The 19,984-nt window shown below is 38.2% G+C and overlaps 1 protein-coding gene across 1 annotated transcript; it reads left to right on the top strand.

The window, feature by feature from the left end:
• The first annotated feature begins 721 nt into the window (after nucleotides 1-721).
• SLC10A2 (solute carrier family 10 member 2) lies at nucleotides 722-11,219 on the top strand. The gene is made up of 6 exons (XM_027730797.2): nucleotides 722-1,143; nucleotides 4,202-4,320; nucleotides 5,444-5,532; nucleotides 7,302-7,477; nucleotides 8,073-8,230; nucleotides 9,221-11,219. The coding sequence occupies exons 1-6, from the start codon at nucleotides 722-724 to the stop codon at nucleotides 9,343-9,345; spliced, it is 1,089 nt and encodes a 362-aa protein (XP_027586598.1). The 3' UTR covers nucleotides 9,346-11,219.
• The last annotated feature ends 8,765 nt before the right edge of the window (nucleotides 11,220-19,984 follow it).

The following is a 19,984-nucleotide window of genomic DNA, read 5'->3' as shown; positions in this document are numbered from 1 at the left end:
CCTGCTCTCCACTCCCCATGCTTCGCTCAGAGAATATGTCTCCTTCCTCCTCTGCTGTCGCCACCCCACACTCCTCGCTCTCCACCACTTCCATTTCAAGCTGGAGCAAAGTGTGGCTGTGCAAGCTGCACCTGGCAACAGGTGCCAGGAGGACCACAAATCTTCATGCCACCAGAAATGAAGATTCCACCTCATTCAAATGAGTCTGTGTGTCATGGTGAATTTTGCATCCATTAGCAAGAATTTCAGCTTCAAATCATATCTTAAGACTTCTACTCACGGTTTCTTATGTCTTGGTCACTCACACTACAGACCCCTGTAATGTCAGTGACATCAGATGCATGAACAACTCTCCTAAAGGTATGCAAGAAATTCAAGGAATGAAGTCTAAACTTTCTCATCCTCCTGTGATTCTCATTTCATAGACTCAGAAACATCACAAGCCTCCTTTACGCTCTTAAATATTAACACAGCTATTCTCTTGATGTGAGATTCCTCATTATCATATGAATAAATGATTAATTGTCACCATACCAAGCAAGTGCAACTTTTATAATCCTATGAATCAGCACTGTGCCAAACCCTTCAAGAACAATAAGTGTTCAAGCATGTATTGCACTTTATTGCTTCCTTGATCGTTTAAAAGGACTCTCTGGCAAACAACCATTTACACAGTCTTGAAAGTTTACTGTCAATGTACTGAGCAGTTCTGTACTTCAAAATGCAGACATACCTTCTTTCCCAGCTATTTAATGGTAGCTCTTTGGCAGAAGACTTCACAACTTGTCCAGAAAATGCTACTATTTGTGATGGGACATCTTGTGTATTACCAGAAGATAATTTTAATCAAACTTTGAGCGTAGTTTTAAGTACTGTTCTAACAATTATGCTGGCTTTGGTGATGTTCTCCATGGGCTGCAATGTGGTACTTAAGAATTTCTTGCACCACATAAAAAGACCCTGGGGTATTTTTGTCGGTTTCCTTTGCCAGTTTGGAATTATGCCTCTCACAGCCTTCTTGCTATCTTTGGCCTTTAACGTCCTTCCTATTCAAGCTGTTGTGGTGCTGATCATGGGATGCTGTCCAGGAGGCACAGCCTCCAATGTCATTTGCTATTGGGTGGATGGAGACATGGACCTAAGGTAAGAGCAACCATTCTCTAAGTACTTCATGTGGCTCCTTACATTGTAAAGTCTGTCTTGAAAAGGACTGTCTCACCTGTCTGAATTTTTTCTTAGCCTCCTGGCACATGCATTGTAGAGGTTCTTCTTGTAAAGATGCTTAGTTACTGTAATAGCAGTAAATAAAAGCAGAATAACAAATATCCTTGGGAATATTTGTTCATTGGGAATTCATGCAGAACATATCACAACAGAATTGTGTACATTAGAAAATGTCTTTATTGTAAAACTTCAGATCCTGCAGCAAATATCCTTTATGAAGACAGCTAAGACTAAAGATTATGAAAACTTTGCCCAAGTTAGAACTATTATTTTTCTTCCAAATAAAAAAAAATAATAATAACATAGAATTTAGGATAAGAATCCTCTGTACAAAATAGTGGTTATGTAATTGTTCTCAGAAAAAGAGTACCTGTGGAAAAATATTATCCCTCCTTTTGTGTTCTACACAATAAAAAGACAGGTATTGATTTTCTCTTTGGGAAGTAATACAAATGAATACCACTTGTGATAATTCTATCTGCTCCTTGAACTTTATGCAAAGTCTTCGAACTGAAGGAATATTTTACAGGCTAGAAGCCACTACATAAGGCAATCCTGCATACTGGGGGCAATGAAAAAACTCCTTTGTGGCAAAGTGTGATGATCTGAATGAAAGGGTGCTCTGAACTCGGAAGCAGATATGTAAGGCACCTAATCTGGCCTAGGACACCAAACACACAGGAAAATTAACCCTAGTCTTGACGAAAATTCCATGGGGGGTTCATTAACTCTAAGAGCCTTTAAAAATGAGCCATCTTTTTATTTTTATATCCCGATTACTTTTCTCTAAAATAAACATAATCATTTCTCTCTTTCCCACAGAGTAACACAAATTGGAACATTCATCCCATTTATCATGTACCAGTCTGAACTAGAAATGGAAAAAATAATAGAAGTAAGAAAGATGTGGAACTAGAGCAAATAGGCTAAGAATGTTAATGTTTGTAGCTTTAATACGACATTTTTCCATCCTTTGAAAATAGTGAGCTTTTCTGTCACATACAGGTGTTAATGTAATACCAGCTTTCAAATTATGTATGAGGTCAGCTCTGCTAATCATCAACTTCCTCACTGTAGAGGAAAGACCTATGATATTAAGAATCTGTAAGACACTTAATTTCAATTAATACAGGTCTAATAAACCACAGATGGAAAGATATCCAATACGAGTCTGAAATTCTGTTCCAGTCTCTCCTCAGACGAATACACTGAGCTAAACTATGCTTTCTCAGCTCAGTATTGTTCAGAGCTGCACCACTAAAATCTGTGGTAAAAATCCAAATTGATAATGCTATAAATATGAGTAGGGTTTCTATCCCATAATGCTGGCAGAAGGTGAAGTAAATTGGAAATGCCTTTAAAAGGTTATTCTTCAGGTAAAGACCTTTATCTTAAGAAGTCAAAACCTTTTGGTCAGTACCTTTGTGACAAAGTTTCAGGGACCAGAGGGTATAAGAGGTAAGCAGATTGTCAACCTAAGCATCTTCTGTTCTCTATAGAATAGCACTAGAAGTAGTGTGGCTGGTTTCTGGAACCACTACAGTATTACAGAAAGCCTGCCCATCATATCAGACAAGGTTTTGTTTTTAACTGGTAATATTTTATGTTTACACATTAAAATCCATGACTACTGTCTACATCCTGCTTCAAAACATCACTGTGCAAATAGACCAGAAGTTAGAGCAGGAATTAGTTTTATAATTGCTATTACAATCACAGTGAGGTGAAGTATGATGTTTCATACCTTTCTTAGTAACTCGCAAGCAGCTGATATCCTCTAATGCTTCCCATAGAAACATCTTTTGATATTTCACAAGAACAACTGCTTCTGTGAGCACAGGGACTGGGGTTAGAGGATATCCAGACTTTGGAGAAAGATGTACATTCAGGGATAGTATAAAGATGTAGAAAACAGAGAGGTAGGAAAAATAAGATTTTTTATCCATTTGGGACTTCATCAGACCTGAATTGTAGACCATGACTCTTTTTCTCTGTAAGAAATTTTTGTAAGAACTCTCTTGCCAGAGGCTTCTGCAAAATTCTTTTCAATTACTCTAAAGAAGAGAGTGACAGGAACCAAAATTAATACAAATATTCCTGTGGTTTCTGTATTAATTGTTCTATATTTCCCTGGATCTGCTCAGTTGTGGGTCAGGGTCAATAGTCCCTTTTCTGAGGACAAGCAGCACAAAAGAGAAATCAGAAGTGAGGCTCAGAAGGAAACTTCCAAAGGCTCTTAACTAGAACCCTCTCTCAGTATTTTTATGCCAGAAAAGTGATTTGTAGGCATAATTTTTATCCATTCTATTCAGATTGTGACAGTTTCCTCCTTACTTTGGATGTCTTACCTTTTCCTCTTTCTTCATTCTGTAGCAGAATGCATATTTTTGTACAAGGTGTTTCAGAAAATAGAAATATCTTTGCATAAAGGAGGAAACAATACTTTGCTAAGCTTCACTGAGCAGTTCTCAGCACCTATTCTTTGGCCTACAGCAAAACAAGCCAGAAAAGGGAATTTTATTGCATCAAACATCCTAGACAATGAAATATTTTTTTATGCTCTTGAATTCAGAGTGAAATTTGAACACTCTAGAACTGTTGGTGTAATGGAAAGCTCCATTTGATGTTCATCTCCCCCCTGTGCAGCTTGCCGTCCTCTCAGAAACCAGCCAGACAGGCAGCATGCAGACAGACTTGCCAACAGACCTTCCCACTGACCACCTATCTGACTGACTCATTTGTACCAAAATTATGGTTCTGTGGTTGCAGAACACCTTGATATTTCATGCTCCTTTCTTTTCAGCAGAAGTCATTCCTTTCATTTGTCTTCTTTCTAATCTGATATACAGGATAAATTGACTGCAGCCAGCAGCAATCCTTACCCAATCATTCGAGAGGTGTGAGGTGGTAATAAGAAAATGAGAAAGACTATGGGCTAGCATGAGATGAACCGTCACTGTAACCAATTTCTTTGCAGCATCAGCATGACAACTTGCTCCACACTGCTTGCAATGGGAATGATGCCACTTTGCCTCTTTATTTACACCAAGATGTGGACTGATTCTGATGCAATTGTACTCCCCTATAGCAACATTGGTGAGTCCAGTGGACCAGCTGCCCTTCTGACTGTCTATCCTCCCTCCAGTGACAACTACCTTTATATCATCATCCTGCAGACTTAGGAAGATATCACATCAAATTTTTTAAAATATTTGTCTTCCTACTTTCTAATAACCTTCATGGGACTTAGGTACCAGAAATCACTTCCCATCATCCACAAGACTTGAAATCATTATAAATATTGTACAGATATTTATCACAAGATTGTGCATGTTTTTCTTTCCAAATGACTTTGAGACCTGCGTGATATTGGAATAAGAATATAGAATAATTCGTATAGGAATAGTTGCTTCTTCTGGATGAAAGTGTTTGTAACAGCTTTAAGACACAATCCTGCGAAGCGCTAAATGCTGAGGCCATAATCTGGCAAAATACTTAAGCACACATGGATAATTAAGCAAGTGATTAAAACTACTGAGTCTCTTTGAAAAGCTGCAATCTACACTGCCAGGAGTGGCTTCATTTGACTTCCTGTCAAAAATCTCATCCAGCTACAAAGAGAAAATAGTTAAGGTATTTAGAAATACATGCTCCAGTGATTTGCAAAGCTGTGGCCCTAGTGCTTATCAAGTGCAGTTCCATGTTGTGCTAATCTTAAAAGCCAGAAGAATCACTTTCATATTCTTCAATTTCATTTCCCATTGTTCCTGGGGGAAAAAAAATCACATACTTTGCTTGTGCTTTCAAAATAAATACTGGAGGGGCAAGGTCAAAACAAAAGAAGCTCTAAACCGGGTGTTGATATGGTGCGGTAGAGAAGCACCTGCAGACAAAATGAACAGTTAAAATAGCTACTCACATCACAGGATAGTGATGATTAGCACACTCAGATTTCTGTTTGCCTTTCTGATGCAGGTGAATAAGCATGTAGCTCGGCAGAATGGCAATTACTTTAACAGGCTGCCAAAGATAACAGACTCTATAGCAAAGCAAATGGGCAGGTGCAGGTAGAGTGTGCATGCATGGTCTGGGATGTGCATATCAGAAACATCCTCTGAAAGCTTGCTTGCTACATACCCTCAGCCACACCACATGGTGTCTGTCCTGTCATGAGCTTCTGCACCATACAAGGGCTTAATTTCTCTTTTATTTTTTACAGGAACTTCTCTGCTAGCTCTCGTAATTCCTGTTTCCCTTGGAATATTTGTTAACCACAAATGGCCTAGTAAAGCAAAAATTATACTTAAGGTAAGAGACATATATAAGGCTGAAGCATAAGCAATTATGGGCAAATTATGGAATCAGTGGCACCACTGAAGCAGTACTTTGCTATTCATAGTATTAGTATCTGACTTTATAAGAATCAGGAAGTTTTCAGCAGAAAACAAATGAGTCATTGTGGAAATATATTGCTTTCCCCCTGCACAAACATGCATGAGTTGCATAGATTATTAGAAACCATCATTATCTAAAGAGCCTACTTTTGTCTTTGGCTAGTTAGTAATTGAGTTCAGTATATAATGTAAAGTGAAATTGAAAGGAAAATAATTCAGGTCATCTGGAAGAAGTTTTTCTCTGCAAAACAACAAAAAAAAATAAAACCATTCTGGATCAAAAAACCTTTATTCTTTTAAACCAGTGTGTTGATTTTTTTTGTGGTTCAATTTTGAGTGGGAAGTTAATTTTTATTAAAAAAAATAAATTGAGAATATCCCAACTCTTAAAAAAAAACCCAAATTTATTCACAAAATACAGCTATCTTTCAAGATGGTTTCAGATGCATCAAAAATATAAGGGTTTTGGCAAAAGCTGTTTAATCAGTTAAGGGAAAAACGTGGACTTGCACTCACATGAAAAGAAACTCTACTTGATCTCTCGGCAAAGCACCATTTCATCCTCTTTCTTACTGAGTAGGTGAGCAACCCATAGAATGGTCCATTGACAATTTACTTTATGTAGGATGATGAAGCACCAAGGGAAGATTGAACCATAGCTGTCAGATTAAGACTCATATAGTGAGAAATGGAGATAAGAGCACAAAGACAATGTGCCAGGTGAAATAGAGGAGCTTGTCATGGACAGATCATGTTTCTTCTTCCTAGGTGCATGCGGTTAATAGCTCAGCCAAACAAAAGCACTTGTTCACTCAGTGTTCTTAAAAAGGCTTCAGCCAAAGACTGACGAAGCCAGTAAAATGGAAATACATGTTTTAACTGAGAAATAGATTCTCCTAAGCTTAGCCTGAGAAGTCTGGCACTGGGATCCCTGGCAAGATATACCATAACAGTAGACATTTCACTTGGGTACTGAGAAGAGAATGAGTTATGACTTTTTTTTGGCAGGCAGCAGTAAAGATATCGATACACTCAGCCACGGGAAATAAGATCAACTTCAGTGATTAGGTCTATGTAGAAGTGTTATACAACCTCACAACCAGTTTTCAAGCATGAATTTTCAGCCACGTTAAAGATTTACTCCTGTGCTTGGCAAATAATTTCCTATCACTAACTAACAATCTAGCGTCTAGTTAGCATACACTGTAATAAGCCCCAGAGTGTGATTGCCCAAGGGTGGGGAGGAAAATGCATTATTCCACCTATTTGGCTATCGGTTTCCCAACAACTCTGGGGAAATTTTTCTGATATGTGCACTATTCCTCGTTTACATCACACCTGTGAAATTATTTTTAGTATCAGTTCTAAGTACAATAGCCACAGCTTCAAAACACTAGCTTTACAGGTATCTGCTATAGATAAGTATACTAGCTGTGCCTTGATCTATATCTGTAGTCACACCTTGAAGTACATCTCAAGTCTCTTGTTTGGGAAAAATGGCAGCTATCTAATCTCTCTTCCTGCTGCGAATTGCATTGCTGTAAACATTGGATTTCGTGTTTAGTAAGATGTTTCAGTGACTCAGGGACACTCACAGGCATGTTTGACACCATGTTTGTTGACATGCCATTAAATTTCACTGGGCACTCCTATTCATGCAGTCCTTCCTCTTTCCCTTCACAGGTCGGTTCCATTGTGGGAGCAATACTCATTGTGCTCATTGCTGTGGTTGGGGGAATACTCTACAAAGGTTCCTGGGTTATCACACCCAAATTATGGATCATTGGCACCATATTTCCAGCAGCTGGTTATTCTTTAGGATTTCTGTTGGCTCGCTTAGCTGGTCTGTCTTGGCACAGGTATGGAATTCTCCATGATGAAGACCTGTAGGCTTTTTTCAGCTGTGTAAAAAGTTTTTATGTAATGATTGATCAGTGCTAGGAATGTTCCCTAAACATTAGTTATGTTACAGTTACTCATTCTCCAACCCTGTTTCTGGAATAGTATGCAAAGATAAAACTTTTCTTGTTCGTGTTTATTACAGATTCTGATTATAAGATTTCCTCCAGTCCTTCATATGTCTTTCCCATGTGTGCCCCTTGTGTTACACTGCAAACAAGCAAAACAGAACTGATTTGTAAGTGGGTTGGGACTGCAGTAAAATTTCTCATGAAGACACAGCAATCTACAATTTAGAACATCATTACAAGAAAGGGAGACACTGACTGCCCCATATGGCTTGAAGGGGGATCACAGTCCTTTACAACTACTGAAATATATGATCTGGTAGTAACAGCTGTATGACTTGTGGACTGTTTTGTTGACTGTGTGAGCTGAAAGATACAATTTTCTTAGTTATCCGTTACTGCATGTTTCTTGCTTATCCAGGTTACTAAAAAGCATAAGGACCCACAGGCTGCTATTTCACAGCTGTCTTTGTATTATTTTCTTTAGATGTCGTACAGTGTCTCTGGAAACAGGCATGCAAAATACTCAGCTATGTTCAACTATAGTACAGCTCTCATTCAGTCCTGAACAACTTGAACTGATGTTTACTTTCCCACTCATCTACAGCATTTTCCAGCTGTTGTTTGCGCTGCTAATTTTAGGAGGTATAGTTACTTTCTATTATAGCACTGTAATTATTGTTATTTTGATTATCAGTTTAATTTTGTATGCATATGCAGAAAACAAGAGGGGATAAAAATAATCAAATGCAAAATACTTCAATAAATTATGACCCAAATGATTACAGGGCCCTGTACATAATCAGGAAGATACCAGGCTCAGTTCAAGATTAGAAAGGCCCTTCTTTTAGCACAAGGAAGGGGGTATCCACCACTTACAGCTGGGCATATGAGAACACTGAGCATGGGATTGTTATTACACGTGGCTGAGGAAGGTCAAATGCATCTTCTTCCACTGATCCAGGCTGTCTGTGCATACAACTACCCAGCAGGGCCATCCCCACAACCGTGCACAAACCTCCCCCCCACCAGCTGTTGAGAGAACAGGCATCAGCTTCATCAATAATGTGAGAAAATATCTTCCAATAGAGGCAAAGTCCCTTTTTCCTCCCACATACACATTTCACTGCTGCTCCTACACCTAACCTAAGAAGGGTTGGGACCTTGTTCCTGTTACTTACACATTAAACCAGCTGTGACTATCAAGTTCCCACTCCCAAACTAGCCGTCCTCTCTGCCAGGAAATGGGGTGGGGACAGATGAAGCACTTTGTCCCAGCTCTGCCAAGCAGGACTCACGTAGAGGTAAGAGTCAATTCCTCAGGCCCAGTCAAGAGCCCAAAGGCTTTCCAAGGGAGACTGGCAGTACTTTTAAAAGTCACTGCACACTACAGGAACACAAAGCAGTCAAACACCAAATGCAGAATTTAAACTGTTAAAATCTCTAAATATAGTTTTCCAGTGATGAGTGACACGAAATAATTAAACATAACTTTAAAGAAACTATCTGGATGGGTTGGAATGTTTCAGCAATATGAGGAAAGAAAATGTTGCATGGCTACATGTTACTACAGTACCTTTTTCAGGTAATTTTTGTAATTTCTATATTTAATACAAAATATATATTGATTTCCAGGGTACCGTCTTTACAGAAGATTCCATGTCAAAACAAAGACAGATGTCGAGAAAACTGAGCAAAAAGAGGATTCAACAGCAAATGCTAAAATAAATGGAGGATTTGTATCGAATGAGACCAAATAGACACTTACCTCTGCTCCCACTAACTGGAAAGATATAAAATATGTGGTTTACTTAAAACTTTTTTTTTACATGCTGTTGGTTTATGGAAATATTTAACAAAAGAGGTTCTGCTGATATTTTACAGTAAGATTTTAAAATTAACTTAAGAAAGATTTCTACTTTGATTTCAAGCATGGTTCCTGCCACAATTGTAGAATCTGGTTTTGAAGCTAATTCTTCAAAAATATGTAATGTTTTATTCTGGCTTATTTAAAGAAAGGCAGAATAAAGGTGGGTTATTGCTGAAAAACAAGCAGATGTATGTAACACCAAATCCAGCCCATGGTCCTGCAAATCCATCTGCTAGTTTCAGCCCTCACACTAAAGAAAGAGAAATCCCATGAAAGTGCCTGAGCAGCAACAGGAGTTGATGTGGAAAATCTGATAAGGCCGAATATGAATCAACCATGAAATTGGAACAAGCCAATAGTGAAATAAAAGTTTCGTTCAGGTCAGTGTGGGCAGGCTAAAGTCATTGCACCTTATTAATTGCTTGAACATTAATTTATTCTAAAGCTATAATTTTAATAAGTACGAGGTACCTCATAGCTCTTTTTTTTTCCCAAAGTAATAGAAAGTAACAGCTTTGCATCTTCAGTCTGGGTCTTTTAGGTGCTGGAAACATGAAAAGAGAGACAATGGTGAGAACATAAGCCTTGAGAAATTTTAGTGTGACAGCTGCATACAAAAGGGCAAGCAGAGATTCTGGAAGTACAAGAAATTGTCAGCTTTTGCACTAAAAGAAAGGCATTTGAAAACCAAATAAAATTGTCCCTGGTTTATCCAGGACTACTTTCACCGATCTTAACCATGAGACAGCAGTGCTTGTAAAGAGCTATATATTTTTGTTATTTTATGAACTCAATAAAATTGAACTTACCAGATGTCTGTGACATGTAGAGGCTGAGGTAGTTGATAACTTTCAGATTTTATTTATACAAGTCACTAATAGAAATAATTGGTTATACAAATATATTATTTGTCTCTGAAATTTCAAGAGTACATATAGAAACCTGTCTTAAGTGTGTGGAGAAAACAAGTATAATTCTAAGAGAAACAGTGCAGTAAATTGCAGCTGTAATTTTTTATGGATACATTCAGTAACATTAGTTCTGTATGTAAGGAAAACATCCAGAGAACTTTATATGAATCAGTGAGAGTTTGACGGACCAAAAAATTCAAGAATGAGTCAACTATTAACACACAGAAAGTATCCACCTTTCTGTCATATTCAAGTGGACCTTCCAAAATGTTGTGAGTTAATGTGGCAGGTTTTTTACAAACAAAACTGAAATTGTGGAGTTTAAGTTCCCAATGTGTAGTTTTCCACTGCTGCAGAAATGTACCCAGTATTAAACAAAGAATAAACTATTTCTATCCACCATCTGTGGGAGAAAGGATCTTGAAATGTTCCTGAGTTCTGGGAGGCGTGAAGCTGCTTTACTTTTGGGAGGGAGTTCCAAATGGTCGGACCCTCCAAGGAGGAGTTCAACACAGTGGTGTTTAGCACATAGCAAGGTATTCTATGTTTTGTGGAACAAAGATTAAACAGAACAATGTGGTGAAGACTGTTATGGAGGAATCATAAATGTGAAAGAGCATATTCATTGAGAAAAGGATAAACTGTTGTTTGTGACATCTGTTCTAAAAAGCCTATTGTCTTGATCCTTCATTCATGAAAAAATGGACAGCAGAAGTTAGTTAGGATCATGTCTTTCTTACACACCAAGCTGCTATTATTCCTCCATGATGAACTTCAATGTTTCTGTGAATATTTTAGGCAGATTTTGAAATGTATCAAAGAATAATTTTTTTGTCTTGCTTATGTTATGTGTGTGTGTATTTAATGCAACTGTATAAACATTGAACTGAATAAAGTCAGAAACTATTTATAATTTTGCCCACTGGAGTAATTTAAGGTGGAAGGAATTGAGACAAAAACCTAACATACAGACAGAGTTTATAACTTTGAGATGTAACAAAAACAACTCAGATTATGTGTGAAATGGATATGTTTAATAATCATAGAATCATAGAACAGCTTGGCTTGGAAGGGACCTTGAAAGTCATCTAGTTCAACCCCTGTGCAATAAGCAGAAATATCTTCAACTAGATCAGGTTGCTCAGAGCCTCGTCCAACCTGGCCAATCCTTTCCATGGATGAGGCATCTACACATTTTTTAATGCAGATGTGCACTCGAGGTCTCAGATGAAGAATGGAGGTTGCAGTTTTTGCAGCCATTGCAATTACATCTATCAAGGATCATATGTCCTAAGCTTTACACGAAGCAAAACCAGCTCAAAGGTCTTGCCCAACATATACCTTTAGAGCACATCAAACCTAAAACAAAATCTCAGGGCTTGTTAATATTGTGAGCAGCAGACTTATGTTGATGGGGCAACTTCTAAATCTCCAGCTGTAGAAGTCTGGACAGCATCATTATCAGATCATCACTCAAGAGGCTGTGGTGGGCCATCTCACAGCAGTGTAAGGGACTATTGGGGAAGTTGTGCTTTCTCCCCAGAGGTCTCCAGAAAGATGTTATGTGTCTTTGGCTGTCAGCTCTATAAATGCTGATATATGGGCTTCTCAGCTGAAGAAGTCTGGTGGTCCAGACTCCAGCCTTGCAGTTGCAGTTGTCCTGGTGTGGTCAAAAGGAAAACCCTGGTCTTGTTTAACCTGCTCAGGGTCATCTCCTCACACTCATCAGTGTGAAAATCCTTTCAAAGACAGGCAGTATCACTTAGTCACCACTTCTCGTTAAACAATCTTCTATCCACGGAAACAACGTATGGATGGGACACTGCAGATTGTGAAATTTAAAAGCTCATGCAGTGATGTTCAGGCTAAAAAATGTCTGTTCTAATTAACTCTTGCACATACTAGTAATCTTGAATTTATCACTTCAGACTAAGTCATACAGATGCCTTTGCAATGCTGGTTCTCAAGCTGTTGCAGTCAAAATGAGCTGAAGTATGCCTAAGGATAGACACACCTTAGAAGTTGAAATTACAGCTGAATGAAAGCCTAACTCATGCCAAGGTCTGTAGTGTAAGGCCTACAAAGATACAACAATCACACTTGCCAAGCCGATCTCTAGTCATAAATCTGGATATCAAATGTATTCTCTAGTCAGCAAAGAGAAGGAGACAGACCATCACAGAGTTAATCATGCCTACTCTCTCAGAATTGCCTGTCTTTATAAAGTAAATTTAGATGGCCTGTCTTAGATGAAATAAAAAAATTTTTAGTCTCAGATAGTAAAAAAAATTAGTTGAAATTAAATACATCTTTTTGTCTTCATTTCTTTTCTGCATAAATTTGCTGAGCAGCCAGTTTGTTTCCTTTAATGAGGAAGATAGGTTTTAGAGTTGAGAAAATGAAAACTATGCAAAATAAAGGACAGTATTATGATTCTAATCTTCTATTATATAACTTGTAATAGAACTAATTTCTCATCTGACCTAAAGACAGGTGGAAGAACTGTTTCTGTCATATAGTGTGCTATGTTAGTTGGAAAAGAACGCAATTTGAATAGAATTAACAAGCAAATTGATTTGCAATTTACATTAAATGAGTTTCTTGTTTCAAACTAATCAGGTTATGATGTTCAAAACCTACTGTTATTCTCTGCCGGTCAGTATCATTTTTGTCAGCCTCAGAAATGAACTTATTTTTTGGCAGCCCAATCAATTGACATACTGTACACTTGATGCAAATGTAAAACAATAATCAGAATTCCCTAACTCCAAAGGAACAGACTTTCACTTCTAGGTATCTGACAAGAATCTGTTCTCCACAGGTTAACTGTATTGCTTGCTCACAACCAGAATTAAAGCAAATATAGTATAACAGTCCCACAGTCAAATGGTATCTAAGCAAACCTGACTGGATTTTCCAAGCCAGAACTGAAGAGCAATAGAAGTAAATTTCTGCTTCTGTCTCCTAAGGAATATTCATTCTGCTCCAGAAGCATTAACATCTCAGTTAAGCTGAACACTAAATGAACTTAAAATACTAAATGTAAAAATAACTGTAACTTGCCAGGATATCTGCCAATCTTCAAACTGGAATTGGAGAATATGGAAAATTGAAAGTTTTGAGGGAGCTTTAATGTGTTTTCATGAATAAACATGTGCTGTGGAATGGTATAATCCTCTCCATTTAATTTCTATTAAATTTAGCCATTGAAAAGTAAGTTTCTAGTATCAGTCTTTACGCTTCCCTGAAAAGAAGTAGTCAATACTGTCAGCAGGAAAAGATAGATTTTGCTCTGGAGAGCAAGCCATTACACTCTTCAGACACCTGGTCAAGGACAGGAAGAATTCTGGAAGGAGACAAAGACATTGTAAAAAATAAATAAATAGATAGATAAATAAAGTTCCATGAGGACATTCCAAACTATGTCTATATAAACAAAGAGCATACAAAAATGTATTACTGATATCTCTACTTACTCATAATGGACGTAATATAAAATTAATTAATCAATTCCCAATTTCTCTTGAAAGATCATAAATCAGCCTTCTACCTCAGATTAGGATTGATTATGGAAAATGTGAGACTTTGGAAGTACCAAATTGAAATAAAGTTCACGATCTTTTGGATTTCAATTAATTGGGGATTTAGCCATGAGGACTGGACTTTTGCTTTTCCAATAACTCACCAACTGAGAAATCCTTTGCAATCACACAAATACTTTAAAACTTCAAAGAAAGGGAAAAGAAAACTCAACACTGGAGAAAACTCTTACTGACTGCAAGATGGAGTTAATCAGTTCCTTTAAGTAGTTTATCCCCTAGTTACTATATGTCTATAATAATGTTATAAAAAGGAACAATTTCTGTTCCAGGCAAACAGAATCTAATTGTTTTTCCTTAGAGCACACGAAGCTTATGCACAGTTTCTCATTCTACCGTTGTTCCTGAACATACATTAGCATCTTCATATCTTATAGATATAACTTAATTGCTACAAATGTTCTGATTAGGTCTGCTGATCAGGTATCATTAAGGTAATCTGATACATTCTTTTATATATGACTGCAGACCTTCTGTCTCCTTCTTCTGCAATGAGTTTATGTATTACTCATTTGGGAGATTTCATCACAGTTTTTAAAAGACACTTTCCCCCATATGAATTCAAAATAGAAGCAAGGAGGTCATATTGAGATGGTAAGGCCCTGTTTAAGTAATTTGATGGCACAATTAATTCCCCATAAGTGGAATTAACTGCAGGGGATTAATGAAAATGTCAGGGTTACAGGTTGTGCTGGTGATGTGTTTCTAACGTCAGTAGTAAATCTGCTGTAGGTAGAACACAAATTCTTTCCACGTAAGGCTCTTTCTTTAAAAATGTACCCTGAACTCATAAAATAAACCACAGCTGATATGGAAGAATTTTCCATAAAAGTGCACCACTGAGGAAATAGAACAAAACATACAGCTTACCTAGAAGAACATATATTTCAGTTTTAAGATATCCAATGCTTGTTTAAAAAAATTATACAATTAATGCATAATATCTAAAAAATAGTCTTAAGAAAAAAATGGAAAAAAACTGATTTGTGGGCAGCAATTATCAATTTAATATGATACTTAAGGTAAAGCTCAGATAGTCCTTTGATAGTTGTTTGCTGGAAACTGTCCATATCTCTTACACACTTTCTTTAAGCACCTTCTTGTGTCATTCCCAAGCTAACTGGTGCTCTGAGGTTCTTGTGTCTGTTTGTGCAGTCCTTTTCAGTAATCATTAAATCCAAGGAAAAACACAAGCTGTGTTTAAATATTTTCCCTATTGAAAGGGAAATGACATCTGAGCAGAAGGACAGAACTGTCTATACTGAAATGAACAATGTGGTCATAGGGGGGACAGGAGAAAATTCAGAGGAAATTATTTTATGAAGACATATCTAGCTGTCTACAGAGGGAACAGTCGTTACATTAATTACTTTCTGTCTATTCTGTACCACTTCACCCATTCTGTTGTGTTTTTCAGAATTCTTCCACAGAAACTTTCATACGCAAATAAAAACCTCCCACAGTCAGGAAGTATAAAACAGCTGGACTGTTTACAACATCAAAATCACATAGGGTATTTGGGTCATCATTGTAATATGGTCAGACTAGTCTGAAACTCAGAGAGAGTATATGCTCCTCGAGGTCTTTGCAGTCACCCAGAAACACCACAGTGCTACTAAGTGTGTAGGGTGTTCAACTGCATGAGTTGAGACTTGAGGAGCCAGAGATGGCTGAGAGAGCAAGCTGGATTCACTCAGTGGTGCCCAGAGAGCAACATTTCACTCCTTGTTCTCCAGTCATCTAGACTGCACCAGCTGTTTTAGTACCATCCATGATGGCAGACCAGAAGGATGAGGCAGTCTCACTCTCTGTGCTTACTTTCCCCACTTGGTTACTTCCAGACAAGAGCCAGACAACAAGCCAACACTCAGACTTGTGTAGGCAAGAGAATAAACTGGGCTCAGGCACAAGCCCAAGCTAAGATGACAGCAGAGATGAAAGTTTAGGCTACCCCTTTGCTAGCAAATAAAATAAACCAGGGAGCAGTCTCTGACCCAAAGCTAAGCGGCATTGTCGCTCTCACATAAACAAAGCACAGTTCTCTTTCCCCATGAGCAGAAGGGATGCATTTCCAGCTCCCTTCTGGAAATATTCCTCTTCATCAGCCCTAACCTGGCACCACTCAACAATGCCAGGTCACAAGAGCTGAAGCTGTGCCATAAAGGGTGCAAACAGTCATGAGACCATGCCCTCCCCTTGGCATATTTACCAGTGTAAATGTAACAGTACATGCCCCAAACCATTTTTTTTCTTTAAACATTCAAAATCATGTGGCTTTAATGGGGCCAGAGAACACAGGGTAAAGACCATGTATTTTCCCCTATTGTCTCCTTATAGACCTATGGCAGCTCTGACTCATGTTGTTAATGATAAATTAAGTTTTAACTAAGTAGATACTTCAGTTAGAACAATTTCTACTTCTGTGGGACAGAGCCTTCACTTATATAAAAACCGAGCATGTTCATCCCAAAAGAATATTATATCTTTGATGTAGAGTTGGGCTTTTTTACAGCTTAATCATGGTTCCATTAATACTGCACTTTGAACATTACATATTTTATTGGTAAATAAATAAATGACTATGAGAGGAAATGAAAGTGATCCTCAAGATTAAGTTGTCAAAGGAGAATTTCTACTTTTTACTATGTTATGAAGGTTGATTGTGTTGCATGATCTATTTGTGTTTAACTGCCAAGAACTACAGAGCCAGGTTCAGGGTGATATGCTGTCTTTAGGTATGCTTTTCAAAAATCTGTGACTCGAATGCATACAGTGATAGAGTCACTCCCACATTTTCTACATGTGTCATGGCTTAACCCCAGCCAGCAACTAAGTACCGTGCTGCTGCTTGCTCACTTTCTCCCTCTTACTGGAAAGGGGATGAGAATCAGAAAAAGGTAAAACTCTTGGGTTGAGATAAGAACAGTTTAACAATTGAAATAAAATTATTATTATTAATAATATTTTTATTATTTTTATTGTAATGAAAATGAGAGAGAGAGGGAGGAATAAAACCCAAGAGAAAGAAGTGATGTACAATACAGTTGCTCTCCACCCACTGACCAATGCCCAGCCTGTCGCCCAGCAGCAATCAGCCCCTCCCGGCCAATTCTCCCCAGTTTACATACTGAGCATGACATTTTATGGTATGGAATATGCCTTTGGCCAGTTAGGGTCAGCTGAACTAGCCATGGTCCCTCTCTCCCAGCTTCTTGTTCCTCTCCTCACTGGTAGAGCATGGGAAACTGATAAGTCCTTGACTGAGGGTAAGCACTGCTTAGCAACAACTAAAGTATTCATGTGTTTTCAACATTATTCTCATACTAAATCCAAAGCACAGCCCTATACCAGCTCCTAGAAAAAAAATTAAGTCTTTCCCAGAGAAAACCAGGACATCTTGACAGTGGAGGAAGAGGATTAATGTTACAAGGCTACTCAGTCAGATCTATAAACACCTTTGCAAACGTGCAAAACTGTTTTCACACTTAATGCTAAACTCTTCAGAAAAGGTACCTGAATTCCAGAGACACATTACAGTTTTATCTAGGAGTTCCTCAGACAGTTAAGTAACACATTTATGCAGACTCTGAAAGTGCTTATAACACTATTCAGGTCAGATAAAAGTTTACTAAAGCCTAACCAGGACCTTGAAATGAGGGGTTCCCCCACCAGCCACTCCTCAGGGTCTCAGTTTAACAGTCATGTGCTGAGAAAACTTACTTGAGTCCCAGAGTAACAGGGTGTTTCTGCTGCTTTTTTATATGCAGTTGTTGTTGATCCATTTCCTATTCCCTCTCTCAGTGTACATTAGTCAAATTATCTTTGCTTTTGTGGGAGGGGGCCTGAGGGGCAGAGTTTGATTTCCTCTTCTAAGGAGATTTAAATCACATTTCCCAATTCCCTAAAGAAAGCTCAACCACCTAATTCTTTTTATTACATTTGTGCTCAGCATATATATCAGCATCCTTATCACACAGTCTGTGCACCAAGCTGTCCTTGTAGTTCTGCTCTCGACTGGCTTCCACTGTGTCACCTCTCTGAGGGACTGGACATTCTTAAAGCAAAAATCCCGTGTTCCAAGCAGCATGAAAACTTTCCCTAGAGGCAACACAACTGCTTACATTCCCAAAAATGTTGCAAGAGCACAAAGAATAATGTGTAGGTACCAAGAGGATCGTATAGAGCACTGAACACTACAGTACTGCTTCTAGACTCTCCACTACAATAAATGAACTGAGCCAGCAGCATATGTGGATCTTGACTTTTTTTTTCCCCACAAAATTTGATATGGAGGCATGTGTTGAGGAATATGTTTTATCTCCTTAAAAGAGCACTTTGACATTGGTGGTGCAGTAGCACAGGACTGCAAAATACCTAAGAGACAGAATAGACACCAACCCCCGGGGGCTGCCCTCCAGACAAGCTCTTAAGCAAGAGGGAAGGTAATCATGAGCACAGTTCATGTTGTACTGAAGGAGAGTGTCACACAGGCAGAGTCATCAACATAGCTGGATCTCAGAGAGATATGTTTCATCAGCAACCACTGCCAGTCATGACACCTCAGCTGCTTACATGCTCCAGTCTGTCGATGGAGATTACCCAGTGCACAAGGGCGTGCTGCTAAATGACAAGGTGGCCAGGAAGAAAGTCCGCACACAGGGTTGCAGTTCATCTCCACTGCTATTTGTGGTACCCATCAGTTTTGGCAGAGGCCAGCCCCCAGCATTATGGGCATGAATCACGCCCTGGACCTCTTTGCTTCAGCAGTTCATATATAACGAGGCAATCTTCCTTCTGGCTCTGTAGAGGTACCTTTACCTCCATCTGAAATGTGCCTTAGCATGTTGTAAACCCATCACAAACAGCGTTTGCTCTGGTGTCCACAGGAAGTAAACCTTGTATTCAGAAAGGCACAGCTCTACACACTGGCCCTTTGTCAGCCTTTGATAGATAATGCCATGTATTTCATGATACACAACAACAGATGGAAAGTCTAAACACAGTCAGAGAGGTGTAGAGAGCACTTCTGTCCTACTTCATGCAGATTGGCTAGATCATGAGCAGAGGCATGACAAAAACAAAAACAAGTTTTATCTGTTCTGGGAACACACATGTGAATGTAGGAATAGATATAAGCACAGAAGACACTATAAGGAGAGAGAATAAATGAGGAAGACAGGTAACGGAAGAAGAATGGGAAACTGAGCAACCACATTAACTATTGACTGAAGTAAAAGTGAGTAGATAGAAACAGAAGTGGGTATAACAAAAGGAAAACCAGAAGTGTCAATTGCAGCACTGCAATCCAACCAAGAAGAATTCTGACATAAAACTGAGAAGAGGAACCAGAATCAGTAAGAACAGTTTTGCTGAATCAAATAGGGTGTGTGCCTTACACTTTTACCATTGAGTCTTATCTTTACAGTATAAAAGATAAAAATGTCTTTTCTTATCAGATAAATTTCAGCAGATATGAGACAGGAGTTCACCTAAAACATATACTCTTTGCATTAGCAAATGAGCAATGGACAACTGCTAAATTGAAAAGAATCAAAGGAAAATAATTTATTTTCCCCTTCATCTTGTACCCTGGTAAATAGACAAGATGCGTCTAACTTTGTTCTTTTAAACAAACATTTCAGTCAGGTTTGCTCTGTAACTTTCAAGTAGAATATACTTTTACAGGCTGCAGTACAGGCTCTATCTCCTCAGCCCACTTTAATTTGGCTGGTTAGTTAGAGTCAGAAAAAGTGATACACATTAAACCGTTTCATGTAATGCACCATTTCACTGAATTTGTGCCACAGACTGAGCTTCCACAGAAAAATGGTGTAGTGTAGCAAATATAATCTATGTATTCTTAAGAAAAAGCTTAGAAAGAATCTTAAGCAAATATAAAATACTTTAGCACCATTTTACTGTGCTCTTACTAAGTAGTAGGCTGCACAAATTGCTTCTCTTTCCTTCCTAACTCTGATATTGAAGTCATGCAGATAGATATGACTGTTGTGTGGATAAA

This window comes from Pipra filicauda, unplaced genomic scaffold (assembly GCF_003945595.2).
Source record: "Pipra filicauda isolate LSUMZ 115617 unplaced genomic scaffold, ASM394559v2 scaffold125_size2111803_pilon, whole genome shotgun sequence".
Taxonomy (NCBI): domain Eukaryota; kingdom Metazoa; phylum Chordata; class Aves; order Passeriformes; family Pipridae; genus Pipra; species Pipra filicauda.
The sequence above is the reverse complement of the archived record's forward strand: the minus strand, read 5'-3'. Positions and strand labels throughout refer to the sequence as shown.

Bases quoted from the DNA above. Each gene is read 5' to 3' on its own strand.
- SLC10A2 (XM_027730797.2), top strand. From the start codon at position 722: ATGCAGACATACCTTCTTTCCCAGCTATTTAATGGTAGCTCTTTGGCA. The intron at 1,144-4,201 runs GTAAGAGCAACC...ATTTCTTTGCAG, and splicing joins GATGGAGACATGGACCTAAG to CATCAGCATGACAACTTGCT. The intron at 8,231-9,220 runs GTATAGTTACTT...ATTGATTTCCAG, and splicing joins TGCGCTGCTAATTTTAGGAG to GGTACCGTCTTTACAGAAGA.